General features: G+C 37.0%; 1 protein-coding gene across 1 annotated transcript in view; it reads left to right on the forward strand.

Annotated features, from left to right (window-relative positions):
• Window positions 1-21,815, forward strand: part of CFAP43 (cilia and flagella associated protein 43) — a 113,332-nt gene that overhangs the window by 85,851 nt on the left and 5,666 nt on the right. Inside the window, exons 28-34 of the mRNA XM_057736513.1 lie at window positions 1,270-1,389; window positions 5,321-5,428; window positions 6,928-7,014; window positions 7,702-7,790; window positions 14,772-14,985; window positions 16,085-16,197; window positions 17,454-17,613. Coding sequence (XP_057592496.1) covers window positions 1,270-1,389; window positions 5,321-5,428; window positions 6,928-7,014; window positions 7,702-7,790; window positions 14,772-14,985; window positions 16,085-16,197; window positions 17,454-17,613 — 891 coding nt within the window. The remainder of the gene's footprint in view (window positions 1-1,269; window positions 1,390-5,320; window positions 5,429-6,927; window positions 7,015-7,701; window positions 7,791-14,771; window positions 14,986-16,084; window positions 16,198-17,453; window positions 17,614-21,815) is intronic.

The following is a 21,815-nucleotide window of genomic DNA, read 5'->3' on the forward strand; positions in this document are numbered from 1 at the left end:
AACCCAGTGACCACAGTTAACATCAGCCAAAGGGAAACAAAACAACATCAGGGGTCTCCTGAGGAGGTACACCCAGGAGAAGGATACAAATGATTCATGTAGTGTTCCTGCTAGAAATGTACATGCTGGTCTAAGCATAAGGAAATGCCAGACAGACCTAAACTGAGTGGCAGGCCCCAAAATAACTGGCCTGTATTCAAATGTCTGTAGCTTATTCTCAAATGGTTGAGAGAGAGAGAGAGAGACAGAGAGACAGAGAGACGGAGAAAGGGGGTGGTGGGGCAGGGAAGGGGGGAGATTGAGCAAGCAACAGGAAATGGGGCAGAATATTAAAACAATTGATTAATTTGGTTAAAAGTATATGGGAATTCTTTATCCTATTCTTGCATCTTTTCTGTAAATTTGAAGTTATATCAAAATTTACAAGTTACCAAAAAATTTTAAGGTAAAAATAGTTTGTAGCAGTATGTCCAGAATTGATCTACAGATGTTGTTCTCCTTAAAGATATAAATGTATAGCTTCCCCACTTACTTACTGTGTGCTTAGCTCTAAGTCTTGGTGGAATTTTAAAAAACGAGGTGGGACTTTTTTCCCCTGATGTAGAACTATTTGGAGGGACAAAAATAAAGAAAACAAGAGAGTATAAGTAACACACACACACACACACACACATATATATATACATGTTCACCCCTGAACAACTCAGGGGTTGGGGCACTGACCCTCCTCACAGTTGAAAATCCAAGTGTAACTTTACCATTGGCCCTCCACATCTGCGGATTCAACCACCTGTAGATGATGTAGTATTGTAATACATATTTGTTGGGAAAAAATCTGCATATAAATGGACACACACAGTTCAAACCCATGTTATTCAACCACCAACTGTATTCATAACTTAAAAAAAAACAAACAAACAAGATTTCATAGGGCCAGATTGTGTGCCTGGAAATTTCTGTCCTATAGAAAGTCAGAATTTTCTGGAAAGATTTGCTGCAATTTGTTTTACTAGGCCTATGTCTGTTTGCCTGATTAGCCCTGTTCAGTGATTTTAACTTTTTTTTTCCAGTGTAATATTTTTTAAGCAAAAATCTCAGATCCACAATACAAGAGACCCAGGAGTAACATCTCTGGTTGAAGGGGGAGCCCAGAATACTTCACAAGGCCTGGCCTCCGCCTGCCCCTTCCTTTTAGCAAAATGTAAACAACCACTTCCTAGGAACATGTGATATTCCTAAATGTTAACTTTGCTATTGATTTCCTTTCAGTCATTAGAAACAGAAATGAAGAAACTTCAAAACTCTATTCAAGAAAGCACACAGAATTTTGATGAACATTTGAAAAGACTCTTTGAAAGGAGAGTGAAGGCAGAGATGGTTGTCAACCAGGTAAATAAAAGTTTTACTTATATGACGTATTCTTTTAAGGCGCCTCCAGGGTCTCTCTTAGGATAAAGACCGACACCCTGTCTGGCACCAAGGTCCTGCCTGCTCTGGCCCTGCCTCTTGCTCCAGCCTCATCTGTGCCGCCCTCCTCCTCACTTGCCATGCTGATTCTCTGCTGCCTGGTTCACACCTTCTTCCTCCCAACTCTGCAGTAACACTCTCTGCCAACTTCTTTGCTTCCTGGGCTATATATACTCATCTGTCAGGTCCCAGACTAGGTTAGATCTTGTTATGTACTCTGTTCTACTTTCTATCATTTATTACAACTGAATTTATTGTGAGTTACTTTTTAATGCTCCCAAGACTATAAGCTCCACGAGGGCAGGGACTGAGTCTGTCTTGTTTATCCTTGTATTTCCAGCAACTAGCAAAGGGTTGGGCTGATCCTATATATTGAATGAATGAATAATCCGCATGTCCCAAAAGATCAGAGGAAAAAACCTGACTTAATTTGATTCAGCAGTAAGAATATAAATGAAGCGTACAATAATATATACAAGAATATAAATGAAGCAAGAAGACCAAGAATGAAGCCTTTAAATTCTGAGGGAAAATTATTAGATTCTATACCTGGCCAAACTATCAATCGAATGCAAAAGGAGAATAATGATATTTTGAGAAATGTAAGGTTTCAAAAATCTATATGCACCCATTCTCTGGGAGCTAATGGAAGATGTATCTCACCAAAGCAAAGAGGTCCACCAAAAAAGATGAGAGAAATTAAGGAACCTCCAGGAGGGTATCTGTTTTGTTAGGGTCCTAACAGGAATAGTACCCTGAAAGGGTTACATTTAAGAGAGGATAAGGCAGGGACTCTTCACTGAAGTATGGGCAGGGTTAAGGGAAACAGCAAAGAATGGTGAAACACCTGGAGATTAGAAACAATGGAAAGGGAGTATTATCTCTAGAGTTAAAGAGGCAAGGGCAGGGCACTATTACCAGGACCCAGCAAGACCTGCAGCCATGGGCGAGGCGCTGTTTCTCAGAAGTCGTGGCCACAGATAGGAGAACATAATCACTGACCCAGCAGGGAGGGAATGTGTGCATATGGCAGTTGGGTGGAGGGAAATTGAGAATGGTTGCTCCAGCATTAGTCATAGAGTGAGTGCTTTAGTCATAATGGCCCAAAACTAGAAATAATCCAAATATCCAACAACTATGAATGGTTAAATAAAATGTGGTTTGTCCGTATAATGGTGTATTATTCAGCAATAAAAAGAACTAATACATTGTACAACATGGATGAACCTTGACAACATGCTAAGTGAAAGAAGCCAGACACTCTAGGCCACATATTGAATGATTCCACATATATGAAAAGTCCAAAATAGGCAAATCCATGGAGACAGGAAATTAATTAGTTGTTGTTTTAGGTGGAGGTGGGAAGGCCTCTGGGAGGTGTGGGGAGAAATGGGAAATGACGGCTAATGGATTTCTTTTAGAAGTGATGAAATATTCTAAAATTGTGGTAATGGTTGCACAACTGGGAATATAATTTAAAAACCATTGAATTATAGACTTTAAAGGAGTGAATTGTATGGATTGTGAAATACATCTTAATAAAGCTGTTATTTTAAAAAGATATGCTCAGAACATCTTTTCACACAAGACAATGAGGAAACTATCAAAGGCTACTAGGTAACATCAAAAGGACTCAAGAGTCAACTTTAAAAGCTCCCCTAAATGGGACAATTTAAGATTCAACCATGATAATAATTGCAATTAACTGAAACCTATCAAATTTGTTAGACTGATGAATTTATGATATTTAAAAAATAAAAATGCCTTCAGAGGATAACAACTGATTTATTATCTAAAAACTAATAAAGAGAAAGTGTCAAGTATTCACTCTGCTTTCCTGTATGAACTACACCGCTAGGTAACCAACTAGCAGATAGGGAGAAGGATTCCTTTATAAAAGGATTTCAATTAATAGCTGAAAAAGGAATGATAGAAATACAATATCACCATTTTGCAGCTCTCAATGGATGAATGGACCCAGGCATTGAGATCTACAGCTGCTAACATCTCAAAAAGAAAGACAACTTTATGCTACCTGTTTCCTCATCAAAAAACCACAATATCCCCTATGGTCTTCGTAAAAAGATCAAACATAGGTCTGATCTGTCCTCTGACCCAATTGCCAATTTTCAGGAAATACATGGGATAAAGGACTCTGAGGAACTTCCCCATAGTATGCATTAGCAAAATCCAGACTAGGTGAAACTACAGATAACTGCAAATGAACGTGAGGAAAGGAAAGGGCTGAAAGGGAAACCTGTGGATTTTAAGAGACTTTCAAAATGTCACAAGTTTTTTCAACAGACAAGTTATACAATAGTGCCTAGAGATACATATTTGTGTAATAATACCACAAAGAAACACAAGGAAGTGATTACTATAAAAATCAGGACAAAAAGGCAAGCCTCAGAATGGGAAAAAATAATTGCCTATGAAACAACGGACAAAGGATTAACCTCCAAAATATACAAGCAGCTCATGCAGCTTAATACCAAAAAAGCAAATAACCCAATCCACAAATGGGCAGAAGACCTAAATAGACATTTCTCCAAAGAAGACATACAGATGGCCAACAAACACATGAAAAGATGCTCAGCATCACTAATCATCAGAGAAATGCAAGTCAAAGCCACAATGAGGTATCACCTCACACCAGTCAGAATGGCCATCATCACAAAATCTGGAAACGACAAATGTTGGAGAGAGTGTGGAGAAAAGGGAACTCTCCTGCACTGTTGGTGGGACTGTAAGTTGGTACAGCCACTATGGAAAACAATTTGGAGGTTCCTTCAAAAACTACAAATAGAACTACCATATGATCCAGTAATCCCACTACTGGGCATATACCCAAAGAAAACCATAATCCCAAAAGAAACTTGTACCATAATGTTTATTGCAGCACTATTTACAATAGCCAGGACATGGAAGCAACCTAAATGCCCATCAACAAATGAATGGATACAGAAGATGTGACATATATATACAATGGAATATTACTCAGCTATAAAAAGGGATGAGATGGAGCTAAATGTAATGAGGTGGATAGAACTACAATCTGTCATACAGAGTGAAGGAAGTCAGAAAGAGAAGGACAAATATTGTATGCTAACTCACATATACGGAATCTAAAAATGGTACTGATGAACTCAGTGACAAGAACAAGGATGCAGGTACAGAGAATGGACTGGAGAACTCGAGGTATGGGAGGGGGCGGGGGGTGAAGGGGAAACAGACGAAGCGAGAGAGTAGCACAGACATATATATACTACCAACTGTAAAATAGATAGTCAGTGGGAAGTTGTTGTATAACAAAGGGAGTCCAACTCGAGGATGGAAGATGCCTTAGAGGACTGGGGTGGGGAGGGTGGGGGGGACTCGAGGTGGGGGGAGTCAAGGAAGGGAGGGAATACGGGGATATGTGTATAAAAACAGATGATTGAACCTGGTGTACCCCAAAAAAAATAATAAAATAAAAAAAAATCAGGGCAATGATTATTACTGGGGTTGAGGTTAGGATGGAGAAACATGGAAGAGGCTCTGGTAAGATGGTAAAGTTCTAGTTCTTGAATTGAGTGGTGATTACAGGGTGTTTTTGCCTTTATAATAACTCATTCAACTATCCATTTGTTTTATTATTTCCCTATGAATGTATTTTATCTTACAATGAAAATTGAAAAAGATAAAAATAACTGAGTAGCTATTGCAAGTTTATATTCCCTTTTCCTTAAAAAGAATTTCTCCTACTTGTATGTCATAAACTTCCTTGGTGAGTGCCAAGTCTGTGACCCTCAATAGGAAATCCTTTCCAAGGTAGGTGTATGGATCATTTTCCCCCTTTTAAATATCTCTACAGGAGGAATTGAAAATAAACAACCTTGTTTTTTCTTTACTGTTGGATGAAGAAATAAGCTCCAGAGAAGCCTTCTTGAACAACTACCTTGCAAGGAAGCAGGAGGAGAAAGTAAGTATAGTGTCTGGTACCCGAGTACAAGCATCTTCTGACAAAGGTGCTCCCGCTTTACAAGAGCTCACACGCCCAGCCACTTCCTTCCTTCTACGTCCCTACTGAACTGTGTGTGTTCTTTGGCTCCCTGTCTGGGACTTTACTCCAGGGACAGGTGAAAGTGCCCATTCCAGTCTGTTCACAAAATTACGTGATTCTGCATTTGCAATCATTTAGTCAAAAGAATTGTGTAACTTTCATATGCCATATGGCTTCATGGTTGAAGGGGCCCACTTTTAACCACTGACTGGCTATGGGAACTTAGACAAGACACGCAACCTTTAAAGTTATTCGCAAGCTCTTCTCTAGGGAATATTGTTCTCTTCCAACCATTTGTCACCCTAAGTTTCACTAAATATGTAAGTAATGGGTTCGCTTATAGAATGAGAAGCTGTCATATTTTGAAAAACTCTAATAAATAGGAGCATGAATAGATATGCTTCATTAAAGAGATGATGAATACAAAATGCTTGTCACACAATAATTTTCAAGAGATGTCAACTTTCATTAGTAGTATTAATAAATGACATTTATGAATGAATGATTTAAAGTATCATGACACATGATTATTTTTGCTAACAGTCTGTTAAAGAGCATATGCAAAGCACCTTCTAAATACAACCTTACTCATAACAACCCTACAGGGTATGGGATTTCTTTCATAGATGAGGAGTGCATCTCAGAGAGACTGGTAACAGGCTAAGTCACTCACTAGTGTGTAACATAGCAGCAGTTGGAACTGTAGAAATAAAGACCTTCCAAATGAGAATAAGCAGACTATCTATTCAGAGCTTAGTATAGTAAGGGAACCAGCCACCGTCACTTGTGTTTGGCAGACACTCAAAGGCAGGAAGGGAAATGAGAAAGCTTTATAATGAAAAAAAGAGAGGGCTTCAGCTGTACCCTGATTGGAAGTTGTTGGCATGGGGAAGCCTAGGGCAAGTTAATTAGAAGATGGGCAACCTATGCGATTGGTTTGGGAAGCCAAAAATTAGGAAAGCTGAAAGTTATTGACCAAGTCCTGACAGTTTAGGGCCGATCACTGCAGAGGCTGTGGTTTCACTTCCTGGCTGGTTGTAGGTTATGGGTCAGAGTTCTGTTTTTATATATGGCCTGGCCATTGTCCATTTATATATTTGGTCTCTCAGAACCTAGGTCCATGCGAATCCCAACCCATGCAATTTCATCATCCATGCTGCTCTGCCAAGAGTGCAGTGTGCTCCCTAGTCACTTACACACATACAGAGCTGGCTACGCCTTGAAAGAGGTGATTGGATGTTGGTCCTTTCAAAGTCTCCAGTCGGTTTTCTGTCTTCTGTGAATGTTATCTGTAACTGATACTTCACTTCACATTTATCTTGTACTAGGGAATTCCTTGTTCTTTTTAGTATCAGGCAACACTTTTGTTTATCCTGTTTATCTCCAGTTCCAATCTTCTATTCCTGATGTTATTGTAGAGCCAGACTGCCGAGGTCATCCAGAAATCTAGAGAAGACCTGGACGTGCACAAGGAGCACTATGACAACCTACTGGCGGAAGACAAAGTGAGGGCTGCTGTCTCACCCACTCACCAGTGCAACTGAGTTGCTGCTGCCTGCGTTTGGGGAAGATTAAAAGGGATACAATTGAATTTCCCTATAGGTTTTTCTCCTACTGTAATTCTTAGTTATGGGTGAACTTCATTCTATGCCATTGTGTATTTCTAAATATCACTCTATTAAATAACTTTTTGTAAACTTCTCTGGTTTAAGCTTTCTCTTGTACAAAAAAGAGAGAGCTCATCTAGACTTTGGGGCTTTTCAAACTTCAGGTTGCAAGCCCCATTAGTTGGTTATGAAATCAATTTAGTAGGCTATGACCAGCAGATTTATAATGGAAAAGAATAGGATAGAAAAGCAAACAGAAGAATAGAGTGGAATGGAATAAAATAGAGGTATCTTGCATGTTTTACAGGTAAATATTATTTTGCGAAACTTCAGTTCTGAATGATTTCTAAGACCTATTGTATGAGATAATGTTTTTAATTTACTGAGGTGCTTCTTTTTCAAAGTAAATCTTTGTGAAATCCTTGCACAGTGAGCGGTCACCCTCTAACAAGTCTACGTTATAAACCAAGTTTTTATGGATTTTTAAAATCAAAGTAATACAACCTGTATTTTAGAGAGTGCTGTCAATAAAAAAAAGGCTTCTGAACAAAGTTGCAATCCTCTCAATGATATATTTTTCCTTAGGTTCTAGATCGCAGCTTTAAAAAGGAATTTTCTGAACTTCCCAGTCATCAGGTGGATATACTCTACAAACTTTTTAAACGCCGACCAAGGTTTGTTTCCCCTTTGCTATCATGTTTCTGGGAAAAAAAATGTGTTATTAGATTTCAGCTTTTTCTCCCAATTAGTTCGTGATGTTCAGTGTAACATCTTTTACATGAAAATGTTCAAGTGTCTTGATCATAACTCAGTTTTTTAAAGATTAGTCTTATATCTTATAGTAGGCAATGAAGACTACTTCTTTTCATTATTTAAAAATAGTTAAATATCTAGGTAATCATAGTGATGATATAGGTTCTATTTTATACATCAAAGTAGTTCCTCGTAAGACATAGCTGGCAGACAGATTTATAAACTGTTTTTCCCAAGATGTGTTCCAGCAAGTATGAGTCCCTTGTGATATAAACTGGAATTACACATAAAAGGCTTCCAGGACAAAGTAAGTTTAAGGAAATACTGCATTGAAAAAGATAAAGTTGAACAATTTTCTTTACTGAAGAATGTTTCCGTAGTCTTGCATTCCCAAGTATAAGAAATATAGTAAGAAGTGTTTTCCAGACTTACTCAACCACAAATACCCTTTCCTCAGAGCATCTCATGTAATTTGTGTTCGTGACAAAGTTTTAAAAATGCCAGTATAAATGATTGAAAATAACTATTATCAAAAGAGTTCTAAAATATTTGATTTTTATACTTACAGTAGCATTAGAATTACATTTCACAGATTTCCAAATTTTTATCAATTCAGATTTCCATAATTTTTAATCAGACATAATGGAGGAATCATGGAGTTTATCATAGAAATACAGGCTCATTTGTGTCTGAGATGCAGACTCATTCTCTCACCTTTGACAGGTTACATGCAACCTGAGGAATTCAACCTAGAACAAGCCTTATATCTTGGTTTCTCTTTTTTTTTATTTTTTATTTTTTGGGGGGTACACCAAGTTCAATCATCTGTTTTTTTTTTTTTTTTTTTTTTTTTTTTTTTTTTTTTTTTATTATTATTTTATTTTATTTTTTTGGGGGGTACACCAGGTTCAATCAACTGTTTTTATACACATATCCCCATATTCCCTCCCTTCCTTGACGCCCCCCCCTCGATTCCCCCCCACCCTCCCTGCCCCAGTCCTCTAAGGCATCTTCCATCCTCGAGTTGGACTCCCTTTGTTATACAACAACTTCCCACTGACTATCTATTTTACAGTTGGTAGTATATATATGTCTGTGCTACTCTCTCGCTTCGTCTGTTTCCCCTTCACCCCCCGCCCCCTCCCATACCTCGAGTTCTCCAGTCCATTCTCTGTATCTGCATCCTTGTTCTTGTCACTGAGTTCATCAGTACCATTTTTAGATTCCGTATATGTGAGTTAGCATACAATATTTGTCCTTCTCTTTCTGACTTCCTTCACTCTGTATGACAGATTGTAGTTCTATCCACCTCATTACATATAGCTCCATCTCATCCCTTTTTATAGCTGAGTAATATTCCATTGTATATATATGTCACATCTTCTGTATCCATTCATTTGTTGATGGGCATTTAGGTTGCTTCCATGTCCTGGCTATTGTAAATAGTGCTGCAATAAACATTATGGTACAAGTTTCTTTTGGGATTATGGTTTTCTTTGGGTATATGCCCAGTAGTGGGATTACTGGATCATATGGTAGTTCTATTTGTAGTTTTTGAAGGAACCTCCAAATTGTTTTCCATAGTGGCTGTACCAACTTACAGTCCCACCAACAGTGCAGGAGAGTTCCCTTTTCTCCACACTCTCTCCAACATTTGTCGTTTCCAGATTTTGTGATGATGGCCATTCTGACTGGTGTGAGGTGATACCTCATTGTGGCTTTGACTTGCATTTCTCTGATGATTAGTGATGTTGAGCATCTTTTCATGTGTGTGTTGGCCATCTGTATGTCTTCTTTGGAGAAATGTCTATTTAGGTCTTCTGCCCATTTGTGGATTGGGTTATTTGCTTTTTTGGTATTAAGCTGCATGAGCTGCTTGTATATTTTGGAGGTTAATCCTTTGTCCGTTGTTTCATAGGCAATTATTTTTTCCCATTCTGAGGGTTGACTTCTAGTCTTGTTTATGGTTTCTTTCGCTGTGCAAAAGCTTTTAAGTTTCATGAGGTCCCATTTGTTTATTCTTGATTGTATTTCCATGATTCTAGGAGGTGGGTCAAAAAGGATCTTGCTTTGATGGATGTCATAGAATGTTCTGCCTATGTTTTCCTCTGGGAGTTTTATAGTGTCTGGCCTTACATGTAGGTCTTTAATCCATTTGGAGTTTATTTTTGTGTATGGTGTTAGGAAGTGTTCTAATTTCATTCTTTTACATGTTGCTGTCCAATTTTCCCAGCACCACTTATTGAAGAGGCTGTCTTTTTTCCATTGTATACTCATGCCTCCTTTGTCAAAGATAAGGTGCCCATATGTGTTTGGGCTTACTTCTGAGTTCTCTATTCTATTCCATTGATCTTCCTTTCTATTTTTGTGCCAGTACCATACTGTCTTGATCACTATGGCCTTGTAGTATAGTTTGAAGTCAGGAAGCCTGATTCCACCAACTCCATTTTTCCTTCTCAAGATTGCTTTGGCTATTCGGGGTCTTCTGCGTTACGATACAAATCGTAAGATTTCTTGTTCTAGTTCTGTGAAAAATGCCATTGGTAATTTGATCGGGATTGCATTGAATCTGTAAATTGCTTTGCATAATACAGTCATTTTCACGATGTTGATTCTTCCAATCCAGGAACATGGTATGTCCCTCCATCTGTTTGTGTCATCTTTGATTTCTTTCAGCAATGTCTTAAAGTTTTCTGCATACAGGTCTTTTGCCTCCTTAGGCAGGTTTATTCCTAGGTATTTTATTCTTTTGGTTGCAATGGTGAATGGGAGAGTTTCCTTAATTTCTCTTTCTGCTCTTCCGTTGTTAGTGTATAGGAATGCAAGAGATTTCTGTGCATTCATTTTGTATCCTGCTACTTTACTAAACTCATCAATTAGTGCTAGCAGTTTTCTGGTAGAGTCTTTAGGGTTTTCTATATATAATATCATGTCATCTGCAAAGAGTGACAATTTTACTTCTTCTTTTCCAATTTGGATTCCTTTTATTTCTTTTTCTTCTCTGATTGCTGTGGCTAAAAATTCCAAAACTATGTTGAATAATAGTGGTGGGAGTGGACACCCTTGTCTTGTTCCTGTTCTTAGAGGGAATTCTTCCAGTTTTTCCCCATTGAGAATGATGTTGGCTTTTGGTTTTTCATATATGGCTTTTATTATGTTGAGGTAATTTCCTTCTATGCCCATTTTCTGGAGAGCTTTTATCATAAATGGATGTTGAACTTTGTCAAAAGCTTTTTCTGCATCTATTGAAATGATCATATGGTTTTTATCCTTCAAGTTGTTGATATGATGTATCACGTTGATTGATTTGTGTATATTGAAGAATCCTTGCATCCCAGGGATAAACCCCACTTGATCATGGTGTATGATTTTTTTAATGTGCTGTTGGAATCTGTTAGCTAGTATTTTGTTGAGGATTTTTGCATCTATATTCATCAGTGATATTGGTCTGTAGTTTTCTTTTTTTGTGACATCTTTGCCTGGTTTTGGTATCAGGGTGATGGTAGCCTCGTAGAATGAGTTTGGGAGTGTTCCACCTTCTGCAATATTTTGGAAGAGTTTGAGAAGGATAGGTGTTAGCTCTTCTCTAAATGTTTGATAGAATTCGCCTGTGAACCCTTCTGGTCCTGGGCTTTTGTGTGTTGGGAGATTTTTAATCACTGCCTCAATTTCTGTACTTGTGATTGGTCTGTTCATGGTTTCTATTTCTTCCTGGTTCAGTCTTGGAAGATTGTATTTTTCTAAGAATGTATCCATTGCTTCCAGGTTATCCAATTTATTGGCATATAGTTGCTTGTAGTAGGCTCTCATGATGTTTTGTATTTCTGAGGTGTCCGTTGTTACTTCTCCTTTTTCATTTCTAATTCTGTTGATTTGCATCTTCTCCCTTTTTTTCTTGTTGAGTCTGGCTAATGGTTTATCAATTTTGTTAATCTTCTCAAAGAACCAGCTTTTAGTTTTATTGATTTTTGCTATGGTTTCCTTCCTTTATTTTTCATTTATTTCTGCTCTGATCTTTATGATTTCTTTCCTTCTGCTCACTTTGGGGTTTCTTTGTTCTTCTTTCTCTAGTTGTTTTAGGTGTAAGGTTAGGTTGTTTATTTGATAATTTTCTTGTTTCTTAAGGTAGGACTGTATTGCTATAAACTTCCCTCCTAGAACTGCTTTTGCTGCGTCCCATAGGTTTTGGGTTGTTGTGTTTTCGTTGTCATTTGTTTCTAGATGTTTTTTGATTTCCTCTTTGATTTCTTTAGTGATTCCTTGGTTGTTTAAGAGTGAATTGTTTAGCCTCCATGTGTTTGTATTTTTTGCAGTTTTTTTCCTGTAATTGATATCTAGTCTCATGGCGTTGTGATCTGAGAAGATGCTTGATATGATTTCCATTTTCTTGAATTTGCTGAGGTTTGATTTGTGACCCAAGATGTGATCTATCCTGGAAAATGTTCCATGTGCACTTGAGAAGAAAGTGTATTCTGTCATTTTTGGATGGAATGTCCTATAAATATCAATTAAGTTGAGATGGTCTAATGTGTCATTTAAAGCTTGTGTGTCTTTATTTATTTTCTGTGTGGATGATCTGTCCATTGATGTAAGTGGGGTGTTCAAGTCTCCCACTATTATTGTGTTACTGTCGATGTCCCCTTTTCTGGCTGTTAGCATTTGCCTTATGTATTGAGGTGCTCCTATGTTGGGGGCATAGATATTTACCATTGTGATATGTTCTTCCTGAATGGATCCCTTGATCATTATGTAGTGTCCTTCCTTGTTGCTTTTAATAGTCTTTACTTTCAAGTCTAATTTGTCTGATATGAGTATTGCTACTCCAGCTTTCTTTTGACTTCCATTTGCATGGAATATCTTTTTCCATCCCTTCACTTTCAGTCTATATGTATCCCTTGGTCTGAAGTGGGTTTCTTGTAGGCAGCATATAGAAGGGTCTTGTTTTTGTATCCATTCAGCCAGTCTGTGTCTTTTGGTTGGAGCATTTAATCCATTTACATTTAAGGTGATTATTGACATGTGTGTTCCAATTACCATTTTCTTAATTGTTTTGGGTTTGTATTTGTAGGTGTTTTCCTTTTCTTGTGTTTCCTACTTAGAGAAGTTCCTTTAGCACTTGTTGTAAGGCTGGTTTGGTGGTGCTGAATTCTCTTAACTTTTGCTTGTCTGGAAAGCTTATGATTTCTCCCTCAAATCTGAATGAGATTCTTGCTGGGTAGAGTATTCTTGGCTGTAGGTTTCTCTCTTTCAGGACTTTCAGTATATCCTGCCATTCCCTTCTGGCCTGCAGAGTTTGTGTAGAAAGGTCAGCTGTTATCCTGATGGGTTTTCCCTTATATGTTGTTTGTTGCTTTTCTTTTGCTGCTTTTAATATTTTTTCTTTGTGTTTAATTGTCATTAGTTTGATTAATATGTTTCTTGGTGTATTTCTCCTTGGGTTTATTCTGTATGGGACTCTCTGTGCTTCTTGGACTTGGTGAATTATTTCCTTTCCCATGTTGGGGAAGTTTTCCACTATAACCTCTTCAAATATTTTCTCAGACCCTTTCTTGTTTTCTTCTTCTTCTGGGATGCCTATAATTCGAATGTTGGTACGCTTAATGTTATCACTGAGGTCTCTGAGACTGTCTTCTATTCCTTTTATTCTTTTTTCTTTTTCCTGCTCTGTGGCGTTTATTTCCCCCATTCTATCTTCCAACTCACTTATTCGTTCTTCTGCCTCAGTCATTCTGCTGGTTATAGCATCTAGAGTATTTTTAATTTCAGTTATTTTGTTATCCATTGCTGTTTGTTTTTCTGAGTTCTTATGAACTGTTTCTTGTACTTTCTCTATTTTGTTATCGAGATTTTGTATCATTTTTACTATCATTACTCTAAATTCTTTTTCAGGCATTTTTCCTATTTCTTCCTCATTTATTTGGTCTTGTGGGTTTTTTTCCTGCTCCTTTGTTTCTTTGTTTCCTCATGGTTGTCCAAACTTTTGGGGTTGCTTGTCCGGCTATGTCGGGCTCCCCACGGTCCTTTCTGGTGTCCGAGGCCGTCTGCTGGTGTTCAGCTGGTTCTCTGTGGGAATTACTGCGTCCTTCCGTGCATTCCCAATGCATCTGTGGAGAGGGATGCACTCCACGTCCCTCTACTTCGCTGCCCGGTTTCTCTATTTTTAATGGAGTGAGTTATATAAGCCCATAAAAAGAGAAGTGAGACCTCCCATATACTGGGAGGCAGCAGTGGAAAAAGCATAAGCTGTATTGTCCAACAGAATTATCTTTAAATCCTAACTCCACATCCATCAGACCCATGGCCTTGGCCAGTCACTTCTCTCAGATCCTCATGTCCTTCATCTAGAAAAAGATGATAACAATAGTAACTTCACGGCATATTGTAAAGCTCCTCGAGAGTGAGTTCCTGGTACAAATCTCTGTACCCTTCTCTTCCCAGCTGCAGCCCAGGGAAACAAAACTAACCCATTAAAGTAGATAAAAAGAGGCACTTCTCCAGCTGCACATATATCTGAACATATTCCAGGCTACTCACCTGCAACAAGGATACCAGCAGAGGATGTATGGGGCAGAACCAGGGAACATGCACACTTCTCTCAGGCATTTACTTGCCTGCTTAAAAGACCCAGAAGGGAGATGTTTTCTAGTGCAGGTAAAGCTTCCAGTGCTGACAGCAGTTGGGGACATCTATAGTCCAGCCAAGGCCATGTCTGGAGACCCAGAAACGATGGAAGAAGGTCTAAGTGGGTGCTTTTCTCTCTGGGGTAATCCACTACTAGCCACAGGAAACTGTCATGCAGTGTCACACCTCTGCTAAGGGTGATATTATTTAACAGTGATTTTTTTTTTTTTTTTTGTATGTGAGAATGTGAAAGGTTGATGGGCTTTTATTGGTCATACCAGGATTCAAAAACAAAAAGTGCACTCAGATACGACTGGTCTTGTGCCTTTTGGAGAGCGGCCAGGATCTGGGAAATTGAATAAGGATGCCTTTGCCCAGTTAATGAAAGCCATGGATGACTTGGACAGTATTACTAACATGCCGGAAGGCTTGGACCCCCCGGTCTGGGAACATTTCTGCATGACCAGACGAGCAAAAGTGGAAAATGAACAGAAAGTATATAATATTTTATTTCATTTCATTTAATGTACTAGTATCAAATATATAGTTTAATGGTGGTCACTGATTCTAGAAAAGCTAATTATTTAGGTTTTCCCACTAGGGTAGTCGTTAGTAATATTAATAATAATGATAGAGAAATAAAATATTAACCTTAGTCCTATTAAGGGCTAAGTCCTTGTAGACCCACACGTCCAAAATGATGGCCATTATCCGCACGTGGTTATTTTTTTTACTTGAAATAAGTGTGGACAGTCCTAATTGAGACATGCTGTAACTGGAAAATGCACACAGATTTAGAAGACTTAGTATGAAAAAAAGAATGAAAAGTGTCTCAATATTTTTTATATTCTTTACAGGTTGAAGTGATAATGTTTTGGATATATTGTGTTAAGTAAAATAGTAAAATGAATTTCATCTGTTTCATTTCACTTTTATACTGTGGCTCCTACAAAATTTAAAATTCCGTATGTGGCTTGCATTGATGGCTCACATGACCTTTCTCTTGGACAACACCGTTGTAGATGCAACTTCTCCCGCCTGCTCTGGTCTTGAGTAGTCCTCATCTCTTTTTGCATAGATTAAAATTATATTTCACCAGAATCAACTTTATAGTTTTGCTAGAATATTTTTTTAATGTAACAAAGGGTAGCAGTTTGAGAGTGTGTTTAACTGGGAAGGGACTCCTTCCTCTTGTTACTTCTTGACCACACCCTGCCTCCCCTCCCCGAGATTTCCTAAACTGTGTGCCCACACGTGTAAGACTGTCATATTTTTATTCAAGTGTCTAAGATTGTAAAATTTTATCTAAAATGATAAGATAAGAAAAATTCTAGTTGCTTGCATATTGTCTTTCAGTGAAAAGCACATTTGGTACTTTTCTATTTATTCATGGGACGTACCTTGTAAGTTTTAGGTTTCTTTTATTACACAATGGCAGGGATTTAAATTTTTGTTAAATTCTTAGAAAGTTGGACTTGTTAAGGTTTTGTAACAAAGTTAAAAGATGTATACTTTCTAAAGTTCTTTAAAATTAGTTTGCTTTTATTTCTAAAGCTCCATGTGTTCTGAGATGTTTGTGGTTTGGTTTCTTCAGGTAAAGCAGAAAGCAGCTGGCTTAATGGAAATGGTGGCTTTCCTCCGGAGGAGAACTGAGGATGATGAGAAGGTGCAACATGAAATAGAAAAAGTGTTCCATGAGCTCATCCTGTAATTTGAAACTTTCATTCGTGTTCATTTACCCAAACTCTAAGCTAGGGCTAAATTAGGTTGTGTTATCATGAGGGGAGAACGCTGACTCACTGGTTGCAGCTGGCACTGACTTACCTATACATGGCTTTATAACTTCTCTTTGAGAAAGTGCATTTTGTTACATAAGACCTTATTTCAGGATGAAATTTACCTACATGCTCCACTGTTCTTATTGCAAGTAGTCAAGTTTTTTTCCACTCTTCAATTTCTTTCTTTCCCTTTTTTAAAATTTGAAGTATAATTGACTTACAATATTTTATTAGTTTCAGATGCACAGCGTAGTAATTTGATGTTCCTGTACATTACTCAGTAATCTCCATGATAAGTCTAGTTACCATCTATCATCATGCAAAGTCATGACAATATTATTAACTGTATTCCCTATGCTGTACGCTAGATCCCTGTGACTGATTTAACAAATAGGCAAATTTGGAAAAATCGTTTATTTTAATCTCCTTCCACATAAAAATACAAAGAACATGTTTCTGCTAGTAAGTACTTTAAGGGTCAAGCCACACAAGCAAACTGTGTGGAAAATTAAGCAGATATCCAAGAAATTTTCATGTAGATGCCTAAGCAGCTAATATTTTCTCTTCAGGGGAGCTTGTTGTATTTTCTGGAGTAATTGGGATACTGTTTTAAGTCTTTGCTTCACTTTTGGCCATATTTACAACCACATTGATAAATACTTCTCTGATGTTCCCAAATTCATCATTAAACATCATTTTCAGATCCAGGTGATAAGTAGGAATATGAGTTACTTAATACGTTTGATAAGTAGCGTGCAGATTATATATTGTTACTATAATATCAGAGGTCAATACGTGAAGTCAGAACTTTAATATAGATTTGTTATTTGGTAGCATCCCTATTTTTTCCCACTTACACTCAAAACCATATTAATCTTTTCTTAATCATGAAGTAAAACTTTATGAATGTGTTTCTGTCCATACCATTCTCTGAGCAGCCCAAGTGTAATTCCATATCAGTAAGAAGAGGTATCATAGAGACCTCTTGGAAAGCTTGTCATCAGGAAAATATTTTCCACATTAATATCCAGTGTGTTTTCCTTCAGCTTAAGGAAAATTAACTTTAAATTTTATATTCAATTTTTATATCAGATATATTTTATTGAATTTATATATCAGATGATAGGTGAAATTTGGAATATAAATATATTACAACTACTTACTTTGAAGTCTTTTTCAATTTAGATTACAGGAAGACAAAGCAAAATTCCAGTTGAATTTGACAATCCAAATCCTCCTTAAACAAGGACAAGTAGAACTGGAGAACTTTCAGTTACTGCTGGATTATTCTGATGCAATCCTCATCAATAAGAACATAATTGAAGACTTGAATGCTGTGATTCGGGTAATTACCACGTTTTGTTTGTCTGCTTTTTGTTTTTTTTGGGGGGGGAGTCTTAAAAATAAAAACTTTATTAAGGCGTAATTTACATATAATAAACAGCACTGTATTTAAGAGTACAGCTAAATGAGTTTTTACAAAAATATACACCCATGTAAGTACCACACAATATTTTTATTTTCTCCTTTGTGCCTTTCTTTAATTTCTAATGTTTTTAATTCAGTGGACAAGTATGACTTGAGTAATTGGATAAAAACATGAACTGCAAGAGAAGGCGAGAGAGAGGGAGAAGAGTCCCAGGTCTCTGGCCCTGTGCTTTAGAGGAAGCCAGCCCTTAGATGGGGGTTTGAGGAGAAAAAAACAACATATCACCTGCTGTACCAAATATTTTTTATATTCTTGCTTGTTTTCTAACATTTAATGTCATAAATTGCCTTCTAAGCACTATTTTAGCTGTTCTTCAAATTTTGATATTTTATTTTTTTATTTTCTTTTCACTTAAAATATTATCTAATTTCCCTTGTAACTTCCTATTAGAAGTTACTATCTAGAAGTGTGTTATTTAATTTCCAAATATTTGGGGATTTTGTGCTATTTGGGAATTATGTGCTAATGTTGCTATACATATTACTTTTATAAATGCATTTTTAAATTAATTAATTAATTAATTGGCTGCTTTGGGTCTTCATTGCTACACACGGGCTTTCTCTAGTTGCGACGAGCGGAGGCTACTCTTCATTGTGGTGCATGGGCTCCTCATTGCCGTGGCTTCTCTTGTTGCGGAACACGGGGCTCTAGGCATGTGGGCCTCAGTAGTTGTGGCACACGGGCTCAATATTTGTGGCTCACGGGCTCTAGAGCACAGGCTCAATAGTTGTGGTGCATGGGCTTAGTTGCTCCGCGGCATGTGGGATCTTCTTGGAGCAGGGCTCAAACCCATGTTCCCTCCATTGGCAGGCAGATTCTTAACGACTGCTCCACCTAGGAAGTCCCTACAAATGCTTTTAACCCACAATACATTGTTATTATTGTAGCTTTAGATAGTCAGTTATCTTTTCGGCTGATGAAAAACAAGAAAAAGGCATTTTCTATTTCCCTTCAATTTCACTATTTCAAGAGATTTCTTTGTGTGGATAGAAGTTTCTGTCTTGTATTATATACCTTCTGCTTAGAGAACTTCTTTTAACTTAACTGAATTGCAAGTCTGCCAGTAATGAATTCTCTGTTTTTCCTTGTCTGAAGTTATCTTTGATTCGTCTCTATTATTGAAAGATATTTTGCTGGGTTCCCTGGATTGACAGACTCTTTCTTTCTCTCTCACTCTTTTCACTTTAAAGGTGTTCATCTTCTCCTGGTTTACAGAACTTCTGACAAGATGCCTACTATATTTTTTTAAATTTTTGTTTCTTTTAATGTAGTGTATCTGCCTTTGAGACTTTCTCTTTTTTTAATGTTTGTTTATTTATGTATTTATGTATTTATTTAGGCTGCACCGTGTCTTAGTTGCAGCACTTTGTTACGGCATGCAGACTACTTAGTTGCGACATGCTGACTCTTAGTTGCAGTATGCAGGCAGAATATAGTTCCCTGACCAAGGACTGAACCCAGGCCCCCCTGCACTGAACCCACTAGGGAAGTCCCGAGATTTTCTCTTTGTCTTTGGTTTTCAGCAGTTTGAACATATGTCTAGGAGTGTGTGTGTGTGTGTGTGTGTGTGTGTGTGAGAGAGAGAGATACTTTTAATGTACTGTTGACTTTGGTTTGCTAATATTTTGTTCAGGATTTTTGCATCCATATTCATCAAGGATATTGACCTGTTATTTTCTCTTCTTGTGGTATCTTTGGCTTTGATAACAGGGTAATGTTGCTTCATAAAATATTTGGAAGTATTCCCTCCTTTTCAATTTTTTGTTAAGTGTTGGAGACTTGTATAAGTTCTGGTATGTTATGTTTTCACTTATATGCATTTTGAAGTATTTTCTAATATACTTTGTGATTTCTTCTTTGACCCCATTGATTATTTAATAATGTGTTGTTGAATTTCCACATATTTGTAAATATTCCAATTTTCTTTCTGTTTTTAATTTCTAGTTTCAGTCTCTTGTGGTCACAGCAGATACTTTGTATGATTTCCCTCTTTTAAAATGTATTAGGATTCCGTAAAAAACTAAAAATAGAACTTCCATATGACCCAGCAATCCCACTACTCGGCATATACCCAGAGAAAACCATAATTCAAAAAGATACATGTACCACAATGTTCATTGCAGCATTACTTACAATAACCAGGACATGGAAGCAACCTAATGTCTATCGACAAATGAATGGATAAAGAAGATGTGGCACGTATATACAATGGAATATTACTCAGCCATGAAAAGGGATGAAATTGAGCTATTCGTAATGAGGTGGATAGACCTAGAGTCTGTCATGCAGAGTGAAGTAAGCCAGAAAGAGAAAAACAAATACTGTATGCTAACACATATTTATAGAATCTAGAAAAATGGTACTGATGAACCTAGTGGCAGGGTAGGAATAGAGATGCAGACATAGAGAACTTAAGCACACCAGGGTGAAGGGAAGCTGGGATGTAGTGAGAGAGTAGCATCAGCATATACACACTACCAAATGTAAAATAGATAGCTAGGAGGAAGCTACTACAGAGCACAGGGAGACCAGCTTGATGCTTTGTGAAGACTTAAAGGGGTGGGATAGGGAGGTTGGGAGAGAGGCTCAAGAGGGAGGGGATATGGTGATATATGTATACATGTGGCTCTTTCACTTTGTTGTACAGCAGAAACTGACACAATATTGTAAAGCAATTATACTCCAATAAAGATTTTTAAAAATTAAATAAATAAATAAAATGTATTAGGATTCATTTTATGGTCTAACATATGGTCTACATTTGAGAATGTTCCATTTGCACTTGCAAGTAATGTGTATTCTGCTGTTTTTGAGTGATGAATTCTGTATATGTCTCTTATGTCTAATTAATTTATAGTGCTATTCAAATCCTCTAGTTTCATATTCCTCTTCTATGTACTTATTCTATCCATTAGTGAAAGTAGGATATTGAAGTCTCCAATTATTGTTATTAAAATGTCTTCTTCAGTTCTGTCAATTTTTGCTTCATTTATTTTGAAGCTGTTTTTAGGTGCATATATGTTTACAATTGTTATAACTTCTTGAGGATTGGCCTTCTATCAGCATATAAAGGACAATTTTTGTGCTAACGTTTATTTCATCTGATATTTATATAGCTATTCCAGCTGTTTTTTGGTTATAGTTTGCATGGAAGATATCTTTCCATCCTTTCACCTCAAGCTACTTGTGTCATTAGATCTAAAGTGAGTCTCTTCCAGACAGAATATTATTGTATCTTTTTTAATCCACTGTGCCTATCTTTGCCTTTTAATCCTAGACTTTAAATACATTCACATTTCACATAATTACTGGTAAAGAAGAACTTACTGCTGCCATTTTGGTATTTGTTTTCTGCATATTATATTTTTTGGTTGTTCAGTCCTCCATTATTGCTTTCTTTAGTATATAGTTGGGTTTTTTGCAGAGTACCATTCTGATCCCCTTCTCTTTTCCTTTTCCCTATACATTTCCTTTTCTATATCCTTTCTTAGTTGTTACTCCCAGGAATTACAATCGACATCTTAATTTTATAACAGATTAGTTCAAATTAACACCAACTTAGTTTCAATAGTACACAAAACTCTGCTTCTATGGAGCTCTGTTTCTCCCCCAGTATGTTATTATTATCATGAATTACATCTTCATATATTATGTGTCTATTAACATAGATTTATAATTATTATCTTATGCATTTTTCTTTTAAGCCACACAGGAAAAATAGAGTACTTACAAACCAAAATACAATAATACCAACTTTTATATTTACCTATGTAGTTTCACTTTTTATTTAGTTTTTTTTTAATTTATTTCTTATTCTGGCTTTGAGCTACCGTTTACTTCCTTTTTATTTCAGCTTGAAGGACTTACTATAGCAGTTCTTGTAGAATACTCTATTAATGATGGACTCCCTCAGTTTTTGTTTATCTCAGGATGTTTTTAATTCTCCTTTGGTTTTTGATGTTAGGGTAGGAGCAACAATCATCAGATTTGCTGATGGAGTGAACGTGAAGGGTAAGGTAAAGAGAGGGGTCAAGAATAAATCTTAAAATTTTGGCTTT

This window comes from Hippopotamus amphibius, chromosome 5 (genome assembly GCF_030028045.1).
Source record: "Hippopotamus amphibius kiboko isolate mHipAmp2 chromosome 5, mHipAmp2.hap2, whole genome shotgun sequence".
In the NCBI taxonomy this organism is placed as follows: Eukaryota; Metazoa; Chordata; class Mammalia; order Artiodactyla; family Hippopotamidae; genus Hippopotamus; species Hippopotamus amphibius.